This window comes from Sinocyclocheilus grahami, unplaced genomic scaffold (assembly GCF_001515645.1).
Source record: "Sinocyclocheilus grahami isolate Dianchi unplaced genomic scaffold, SAMN03320097.WGS_v1.1 scaffold344.1, whole genome shotgun sequence".
NCBI classification, from domain to species: Eukaryota; Metazoa; Chordata; class Actinopteri; order Cypriniformes; family Cyprinidae; genus Sinocyclocheilus; species Sinocyclocheilus grahami.
Window position 1 is genome coordinate 3107917 of NW_015505523.1, and position 11097 is coordinate 3119013.

Sequence of the window (11097 nt, forward strand, 5' to 3'; positions counted from 1 at the left end):
GGGTTTAAGACTTCTGTGTAATGCTCAATGAGTTGATCGGTCCATTGTGTGTAGGCGATAAATACGGCAATGTCATTCACTTGTACGAGAGGGACTGCTCTATCCAGAGGAGACACCAGAAGGTGGTGGAGATCGCACCGGCCACACAGCTGGACCCACACCTCAGAGACAGACTCACTGCTGACTCCGTGAACCTCGCTCGACAGGTACAAGTGAAAACATCTGACAGATGGCAGAATTTACCTTTTTCCAAACTGTATGCAAATGCTGATTTACAAAAGTTTATGGTTCGGAAAGAATGTATGGATAAACTACTGCTCAAACATTGAGTTTGAAACGGATGTTCTGAGTTAATTTACTTCATCTGAGTAACTTGATATTACCATAAAATCTCACTGACTATATTCTTAAAATGTAGTCAGTATTTTGTCATCATATTCGTTATTTTAGTCAATTTACTTGATTTACAGTCCTGAAACAATATCTCATTTTTGTTGCCGAAAACATAATTTTACTAGGTAGTGCAAAATTAAACTAAATGTTTTCAGTAATTATAAATTAATATGATTATTTAATAATAATAATTAAATAACAGTAATAATAATATAATTATTAATATTATCGAAAGCTATTTGAATAATTATTAAATTAAATAATTATTAACTTCATTTAAATTTGTAATTAAAATAATGGATACAGCACTAGTGTACAACTGATCTCCTGAAATAACATAATAATAAGTACACGTTTCTTTTTATTCATTGTGGTGTTTTAATGTTACAACATTGTTCAAATTTGTTCAAATTCTCCTTCACAAGTTTTAATGAAGGAGCGTATTCACAGTGTGACCCACACATTTGACTAGCATGTAACTTAGTAATAAGAATATCAACAAAACAATATCACTTTTGCCTTCACTGTAATATTGTATTTACAGTATGTTGTGTATATATACGATTAATCTCATACGGGATGAGCTTGAGTGAGTTAGTTAACTTGTAGAGTGCTCCAGTTTACCAGTTTTGATTCACTGTTCAACTTCATCCCGCACAGGTTGACTGGATCGTATTATTGACTGGATTGTTTTAAACAGTCATATTTTTCTAGCATTTTCTTCTTCAAAAACATAGTTTATTGTTAATATCTTGCATTGTTGTTTTTTCTAATCATATCTGTGTCAACAGTATGTTTTAGTTAAAATTGTGTACTTATCATCATGCTGTTTTTTGGATTGGCAGCCAGCAAGGATGAAATAATTTAGAAAAAAATGTGAGACTAATTTGAGGTCTGTTGCAGTACTTGAGGATGCAGTACAATAAATTAGACAGCAGGCGTCGCTGCTGTGCCATTGGATTGATAACAACCATAATCAAACTTTTCCATTCATCCATTTCACTGCATAAACATATGTCAAGATAAAAAAAAAAGGTCTGTTTTGCTGCAGCACACAAGCCGTTATAGAAACACAGTAACATCTGCTTTAAAAGAGTAACAAAGCTCCTGAATATCTCTGTAGCAATCCATTACTTTTATTGATAACCAGTTTCCACCATAAAAACTACTTGTGCTGTAACCTCTTAGTGTTTTTCAAATGATATCCAGATTGGTCTTGACACTGATATCTGTTCATTATTACAGGAGTTTTTTTTTTCATATGTTGTTCATCTGGCTGACTCTCATCTCTGTATGCCAGTCTAAGCGAGCATATGGACTGCCTGCACTGGCATTTGGGGAGGTTTGAAACTCTCATTTGTGATTTTAATATTTTATCTGATGGAGATATGAGAGAGAGTGGTGCTTTTTCTTTGGCAGAGATTTTTGGCACCAGGTTACAAAAATTATGGGTAAATCTGAAGCTGCACAGCAACCCAAGCCAGGTGATCATTTGATAAGCTCCTCCCCTCTTGCTTACTGTTGTTAACTAAGACAAACTTTACAGAATTTCTCAAAGAAAATGTGATTTTCAGTCATGATATTTTGGATATTTTTCTTAAAGGGATATTTAACCCAAAAATGAAAATTCTGGCTGATGTCGTTCCAAACCCGTAAGACATTTGTTCATCTTCAGAACACAAATTAAGATATTTTTGATGAAATCCAAGAGCTTTCTGACCTGGCATTGAGAGCAACGCAACTACCACATTTAAGGCCCAGAATGGTAGTAAGGACATTAAGATAGTCCATGTGATGAATGGTAGTAGAGACTGACTGGAAGAGAAGAAATTGTTGAATAAAGTCCATATTTTAGTTTTCTTTGCGCACAAAAAGTATTCTCGTAGCTTTATAAAATTACAGTTGAACCACTGATGTCACTTGGACTATTTTAATGATGTCCTTACTACCTTTCTGAGTTTTGAACGTGTCAGTTGCATTGCAGTCTATGTAGGGACAGAAAGCTCTCGGATTTGTTAAAAAATATCTTAATTTGTGTTCCGAAGATGAACGAAGATCTTACGGGTTTGGAGCGACATGAGGCTGAGTAATCAATGACAGAATTTTCATTTTTGGGTGAACTATCCTTTTAATTTAATTGAACTATCTTTTTAAGTAGGCCGGAATGAATAATGTCATTGTACAGCATTTTTGTTATTTTTCTTTTAAAGAAATCACATGATATCATGATTAAAAACAGCAGAGAATGCAGATCAGAGTCAAGGCAAACACTTAAAGCATTTTCTAGCAAAAAAGCTTCTTTTGAAAAGAATTACATCTAATAGCATTAGTGTTAACTGCACAGAGCTGTTCTACAGCATGCTCACTGTGCATTATGAACTCTGCTTTGACCTGAATCAATAAGAAAATGAATTAAAGTTAACTTAGTAAAGCTCAATTACCTGGGAGCAAATGTTGGTGTCCTTACCGATTATTACTTGTTCGTTTGGGAATGAAGGCTGACATATGACAGCATGCACCTGTCAGGGTTTATTTAAAGATTTAGAAGAGGGAAAAAAATACTGGTTTTATCCTCTGTGGCTGATCTGGTAACAACATTGGAACAAATTTTTGCATAAATTCTGAATAATTCAGTTTAAAGGAACCAACTCAGGACTTCCATGTACGAGCGAAGGCTTGTCTGATAATATAGCAGATGGCATCAGTTGCTCGCATAATATTGATCATTAACTTTTTTTTTTTTGAGGCAGATGCCAAAGCTTTTCTTTTATAACACAAACTATATCATACAAGCAGAAAATGCAAGTCAAACTGACAGTTAGCTCAAAATCAAAAGAGGTGCTTTTTGCTGCGTCTTTGATCAAATTCCATTGAGGACACACGTATATGTGCGATTTGCAGCAAGTAATTTTGGACAAAAATGTCAAATGCATAAATGAAAAGCCGCTGTTGTCCTCTGTGTTCTTCATCTTTAGTGTTCCAATGTGTTTATATTTGTCGTCCTAAAGTGACAGTTTAGGGCTGTATATGAAGAGAGAGCTTTATTGACTGACTATTGACATGTGCCTGTGCCGATGATCTGACTTCATGAGAGAAAGAGTCATTCTGAACTCAGAAAAAGAGTATATTGAAGCCTGCTTTTGAAGGGGAAAGATTAATTACTCCAAGACTTGGTGAAGATTGAATTGACTTCTCTGATCTGAAGTAGAAGAATTGCTTGAAAATGTTCAACTTTGGTGTTTCATCTTTTGTGTTTAATGCTTTTGCAATTTTAGTCATATTAAAGGGAGAGTTAACCCTACTAACCCTCATGTCATTCCAGACTTTCTTCCGTGAAACTGTGTTGGTGTTAATGGGGTCCAATGTTGTTTTGGACCCTAACGGTTTTTGAAATATCATCTTTTATGTTCCACAGAAGAGAGTCATACATGACATGAGGGTGAGTAAATGATGACAGAATTTTCATATTTGTGTGAACTATTCCAAGGGAAGACGTGTAGAATGGAGTAAAGGGAGCAGGCTTTCAGATTCAAACTTGCAATATTCATTTTAGCATCAAGGTTCAGTGTGAGCATTTGTTGCAAAAAATGCACTAATTTTCACGAGTGGACCCAGAACCCTGCTTATGTTTATTTTTAACCCACTTCACACTCAAAATGCAGTTAATTTCATGGTTTGCAGCAGTTTTTGCAATTTCTGTTGACTTGTTTGTGAGAGTGTGTGTAATCATGTCCACGCACAGATACACCACGTTCCCTCTATGTGCGCAATTGCACGCCTGCCTTGCAGAGTTTGTGGCAGTCTGATGAATCACAAACATGACATTTCTTGCGTAGTATTAATAAAGCTTCCGACTATTCATGAAAGATCTTACACTTGGTAGATTTTTCCAAGTAATGTTGAAGACATTTACATTTTTTAATACCTAGCAATTTTAGATATAGAGTTCCTGAATAAACATGCATGATTACATTTGGAGAGGCTGGAATTGTCTGCCACACTGAACAGATTCATTGAGTGTGTTATCGGTGTAGAGTTCCTTTTGACGTCCACTTCTGAATTCAACAGATGCACGTACAGCTAAAATACAGCGCCGGTCACCTGTCTTTCACCCCTTCTGGACTGTCTGCTGTCAGTTGTTACACGTTCTGGAGAATATGAATGCATTAGCATTTATGTGCGTGCGTGTGTGCGAGCGAGAGAGATATGGAGTATTGTCTGTGTGAGTGTGTGTGTGTGTGTGTGTGTGTGTGTGTGTCTGTAAAAGAAGTGATGGAACCTGGTGAAGGAGAGAGAGAAAGATAAAGAGAGTGAGGGAGCTAAAATCTCTCCTCCATCTGTTCTATCATATGGACGAGGGAAATGGAGAAGATGGCCAGGCTTTCAGATTTCTCAGAGCATGCATTAAAACCTAATTTGAGCTTTTGACATGTTCCCTTAGACGCTTGAAGCTCCCCTCAATCTCATTTCCTACTGCTGAGTACAGCTTTTCTCTTAAGAGCAGTGGGATGTATTCCTTTGTTCTCTCACGCTCTGTCTTTAATGTCAAAGAAAATTCTCCCTGGCTCTCTTAATTGTCTAATACCATTTTTGGAAGCGTGGTAGAAGTTTCATGTAATTCTGTAAGGGCGAAATGGCCTGTCACTATCATGTTTAATCATTAGGACTGTGTGTCACAGAAATGGAAATGTCACGTGTGATAATGTTTCCCGTTCTTTATATTGGGGCAAACATGACTTGAACTGACCTTTAGCAGATGTTAAACAGTTCCCAACAGTAGCCGTAAGAATAACTGGGTCGTTCCATGAGACAGGTGACTTTTCTGGTTTGGTGCATTTCTTTCAGATATTTGGTATTGTTTTAAACATGTAGTTTGACAAATATAAGCAATTGCATTGTGCCAAATTTATACATATAATCCATTATAATAATTTAATATAATTCTTTCTGAAATGCAACCAATTTGATGGTAGCAGGGTTGATGGTTTTGCCAGTTAATTATGCTTGGTTGTGAAACGACAATGCAATTCATGGAGAATTTAATACTGATGTCTACAAATTTATACTTTGTAACAGAGTTGATGTGTAAACTTGTGCCCTATTCACTGACAAAATTAAAAATAAGATAGAATCATAAAATGAGTGGACTTTAATCAGTGAAGGTTGCTGTCCTAAAGGATGGTGATGCCAATATCAAAATTTATTTATTTATTTTTTGGAATAATTTGTTATTTTAAAAGGGATGAAATATTATGGTGATGGGGTTGATTTTAAGAACACAACTTATTGATAAATGATACTTTATTTAGTTTGTATGTTTACTTTCAAATTTTAGTTGACAGTTAAGTTTTATTACTATTTTAATATTTAATTATGTCTTTCGAAATGTAACAGGGTTGATCATTTTGCCAGTTAGGTTTGCTTAAGGTTTTGAAACTACAAGGCATTTATTTGAAGAATTTAATACTGATGTCTACAAATATACACTTGGTAATAGAGATGACCGGTTAACTTATGTCCTACTCACTGACAAAATTTAGAATAAAATAAAATAATAATAAGTTAAAAATAAGATACAATTATAAAAACGAATGGGCTTTAATCAGTGAAGATTGCTTTCCTAAAGTACAGTGATGCCATTATCAAAGTTTATTTATTTATGTTTTGGAATAGTTTACTTTAAAAGGACATAAATATTATGGTGATGGGGTTGATTTAAGAACACAACTTTTAAATAAAACTTTATTTTCTTTGTATGTTTACTTTAATATTTTAGTTGGCAATTTGAGGTTTTATTTCCATTTTATAATTGTCTTTCGAAATGTAACAGGGTTGATCTTTTTGCCAGTTAAATATGCTAAAAGTTTTGAAACTACAAGGCATTTATTTGAAGAATTTAATACTGATGTCTACAAATATACACTTGGTAACAGAGCTGACATCTTATGTCACCTTAATCATAAATATAAATAAACATTAGTGGACTTTAATTAGTGGAGTTTTCTTTCCTAAAGGATGATGATGATGCCATTATGACCGTTTATTTATTTTAAATTATTTATTGTGCATAACCTAAGAACACAACTTCAAGTCTTTATAATAATACATTGTCAACTAAAATATAATAAATAAATGGAGATAATAAACGCATAATATAGTTTTTTTTATTTCCATTGTAATATATAATGAACCCTATCCCTAGCTAAAACAAGAAGTTGCAAAACAAAATTATATTTAGGCCTATTTAATTTATATATAACAGATAGCATTTGTTTATAGGATTATTCAACTACATCCATGTCCTAACTAATAAAAAGACAGGATGTGGCTGTGTTCTCTCTGACCTTCAGAGCTATCGCCATTTCATGCTCAGTGTTTTTTGTTCTCCTGTGCAGGATGTCTGTCGTTTTTGTTTCTTTCTGTTCTCCAAGGGCTTGAAGCAGTGTTTGCCGGCACAGATTCCTCTCAATAGTTTTTTTTTTATTTTGTTGCAGTTCTCCGTGTTGACCCCATGATGGGCAGCCTTGTAATTTGTCCTTTTTGTCAGAGCCCTGTTAAACGGATAACCGTGTTGTCATGGAGGGAGGAATATGTGAGACGACGACTGTCCACCAATTACGTTACGCACATTTCGTCGACCTTGTCCTTCTTGGGGTGGTGCTTATATTGTTGTGGTCACTGTTATAGCTTTTTTATGTGCAGGCCAGACATCAGGATGAGGAATTAAATGGTATTAACATGACCGAAACATCTCCCCTGTTTTAATGTGTTTTTCCTTTTTTTGTTTTATGGCAGCTGTTGCCATGGAGACAGCTGCTCTACCCACAGTGCCTGAAGCACAGGTTGGGGATCACAGCCTTGATGTGGTTTCAGACCCACACTCAACACTCACTGTTATAAACCCCGTTTGCCTGTGTTTGAGGCACGCTGAGGTTGATTGTGAACATAAGCATCTTTGCTGCTAATAACATAACGCTGTTTAACTTCAGTGATTGCATTCCTGTGTCGTCTTTGCTTGTCAGAATCTTTTTTTCTCACTCTTACTACGGTCTCTATCTCTTTCATGCGAGGATGTAACCAAATTTACAAAAAAATGTGAAAGTGTAATAAGTGAATATCATTTACCCGTCCTCTCATATTTCATATTATTCAAAGTGTTAGGCAGAATTTCTGAGCTGTTCTTTTTGGTACAACAAAATTGGATGGTGAAAAAAGGAATTATTGACATAAAATATAAAATTCTGTCAATTTTCATACCAACACCATATTTTCATTTTTATGTAAAACACAAGAACGGACGATATTTTAAGCTGAATGTCAGAGCGTATGCTTTGAATACAAGGAAAATAGATTTGACACTATGATATGAAGTGATTTAGACCGTGAAACTTGAAGTAGTCCATGTGACTCAAACAAACCATATTCCGAGTCTTATGAAGTCGTATATCTTTGAATGAGAAGTAGACTGAAAATACATTATTTACTGACAGTGTTCCCCTTCACACCTCTTAAAAAAAAAGTTTGACATCATTGGTGTGAAATGGTATAGATTTTTTTTCCATGTCATGTGACCAACTATGAATACATTTACAAAAGTGAGAGTTTGATGGCTATACCAGAGGAGACATTATTAGTAAACAATGACACATTTTTCAGACCGTTCCTCACACAAAGCTATCAAATGACTTCAGAAGACTTCAATATAACCACACAAGTGGTAAGCGCTGCTTTTATGAAATTTTAATGCTGCTTTTTTTTCCCTATTTAGAGCTTGGCAGTATAAAATCACAATCCACTTTCTTTGTCTGAGAGAAGTTCTGCCTAAGATCTCTATTCATGTTTTGTGATGGAAAATAACATGGAGCTACAAAATGTTATAAGGGAAAATATTTGAGCAAATATACATTAAAAATATTGTGACATAACAGTTTTTAATATAAATATAAAATAATTTTAAAATATACTTTAAAGTGTAATTTATTCCTGTGATGACACAGTTGATTTTTCGGCAGCCATTATTTCAGTCTATTAAATAGTTTTTTTTTTTTTTTTTGTGGCAACCATAATAATTTGTTTACAGTATTATTTGATAAATAAAAAGAACATCATTTATTTGAAATGGGAATCTTTTCTAACATTATAAATGTATTTACGGTCACAAATTTTAGTATAAATAATAAAGTAGTTTATGATATTTGTAAGAAACACTTTAAGAATATATTTTACCATTTTGTTTTGGAAGTAGCAGAGGGTGATATAGCAAAAATATCACAATTTTTTTCAGGAAAATCACGATTCACGTTTTTGTCACTATTATTTGTCATGTTGGTTTTACTATTTTGCAAGTTGTCTGAGCAGTACTGCCAATTGCTTTATTTCAACATTGCTTTATTTTTCAGGAACAGTAGGTGTATTTAGCAGTAGCATTCAAGAAAATCCTGTCATTAATTACTCATCCTCATGTCGTTCTAAACCCGTCAGACCTCCGTTCATCTTCGGAACACAATAGTATAAATAATAAAGTAGTTTATGATATTTGTAAGAAACACTTTAAGAATATATTTTACCATTTTGTTTTGGAAGTAGCAGAGGGTGATATAGCAAAAATATCACAATTTTTTTCAGGAAAATCACGATTCACGTTTTTGTCACTATTATTTGTCATGTTGGTTTTACTATTTTGCAAGTTGTCTGAGCAGTACTGCCAATTGCTTTATTTCAACATTGCTTTATTTTTCAGGAACAGTAGGTGTATTTAGCAGTAGCATTCAAGAAAATCCTGTCATTAATTACTCATCCTCATGTCGTTCTAAACCCGTCAGACCTCCGTTCATCTTCGGAACACAAATTAAGATATTTTTGATGAATTCTGAGAGCTCTCTGTCCCTCCCAAAGACAGCAATGTAATTAACACGATCAACGTCTAGAAACGTAGCAAGGAGATCGGTAAAATAATCCATATGACATCAGGGGTTCAACCGTAATTTTACGAAGCTACGAGAATACTTTTTGTACACAAGGAAAACAAAAATAACGACTTCAACATTTTGTCTCCTCCACGTCACCCTGGTGCCATTTTGGAGAGTATCCACTGAACATAAACAAGCTATTCTGTGTCAGCCGTGTGACCTCCTTGCTATGTTTCTGAACCTTGATCATTGCTGTCTATGGGAGGGTCAGAGAGCTCTCAGAATTCATCAAGAATAGCTTGATTTGTGTTCAGAAGATGAACGGAGGTCTTAAGGGTTTAGAACGACATGAGGGTGAGTAATTAATGACAGAATTTTCATTTTTGGGTGAACTAACCCTTTAACCTGCAAGGCTTTAAAACACAGGCAAAAAATTTACTTTTGTGATTGCGAATAAGTGCAGTGTCCCGTGAGTGTAACTCTACCACTGAGTTAACGTGATGTGAATGTATGTTGCGTTGTATAGTATATTTAGACAGAGGTGTCAGAACTGCAACTGATAGAATGTGCGATCTACGATATTTCTTCAAAAGCAGATCGTGGAGACATTTTTAATCATTAATGATCAAAAATCATTATATCGCATACTCCTATTTGTAAATACGGATTAAGATTGTGCACTCGCATGTATTAAAGAAAAAAATGTCAGTTTTAGTTGATTATACCCTGGTATTAATAAACTCATAATAATTACTCATTTGAATTTGAAATTAAGATTTTTCCCCTGGAATGGTGGTCAAAGATTTGCTTTTAAGCCCCCTTGTCTGTTTCTCTCTTCTTCTGTCAGTCATAATTCCATATACTGACTCTTAAATAAAAACCAACCCCAAACCCCTCCCTCTTTGACCTCTTCTGTCTTTTGTCATAACCGGCAGACCCTGTTTATGCTATGGATGTTGTGAAGTAATTAGAAATTGTATCAAGCTGTGAAACTCATAATTACTCATCTCTCTCCCTCCTTCTTTCTCACCCTCTTTAGTCCTCTCGGTGGAATGCCATCTGTCCTCCTCTCTCTTGCTCTCCATCCTTTCCTCCTCTCATTTTACCCATTTAATTACCTGTCTGTACCTTTCTTCTTGTGGGCACTGTGCGCCGTCTTGTTTAGTTTCATCTCTTTCATTGCAACGGTCTAATAGTTTTAATCTGCTCACTGTATTTCAACGTGTGTGTGTGTGTGAGAGAAAGTGCTGAGAATGATTGATGCACTCAATTCTAAGTGTACAGTCTTCATGTCTTCTCGCGGTCTCGCAGGGCTTGTGAGATTTTCGAGCGGGTGTGAGTATGAATATCAGCCAGGAATTTGAAAGGTTGGTTGTTTGATCTCAGTGTGTGTTGACAGCCAGTTATCAAGGATGCTTTACTCTCCAAACACTACACGTCTGTGTGTGAGAGAGGCGGTGTGTATCCAAATGTGTTGAGTTAGGAAATTTGGCAGCTGCGTCAGGTCTAAGGACGAATTGGATTGCACTTCTGCGAAATTTGGGGACTGGATTATGGAACCCCTATTGGGCTTTATGTGGTGTGTGTGTGTGTGTGTGTGTGTCAAGACGTGGCCTAGTAAGAGGCAACCTGCTGTCTTGCTGCCTTTCCAATAATCCTTCCTTACCACAATGTACCATCATTTCCACAAAAATATATCATAGTTGACTATTATTGCTGCAAGAATAATGTGGTAACTTGGTATTAGCCACACTTGTCATAAGAAAATGGAACCCCCCCCCCCCCCCAAAAAAAA

General features: G+C 35.3%; 1 protein-coding gene across 1 annotated transcript in view; it reads left to right on the forward strand.

Annotated features, from left to right (window-relative positions):
- pcxa (pyruvate carboxylase a) overlaps positions 1-11097 on the forward strand; it is a 153659-nt gene that overhangs the window by 10700 nt on the left and 131862 nt on the right. The window contains exon 6 of the mRNA XM_016228863.1: positions 55-206. Within this exon, the coding sequence (XP_016084349.1) occupies positions 55-206 (152 nt within the window). The remainder of the gene's footprint in view (positions 1-54; positions 207-11097) is intronic.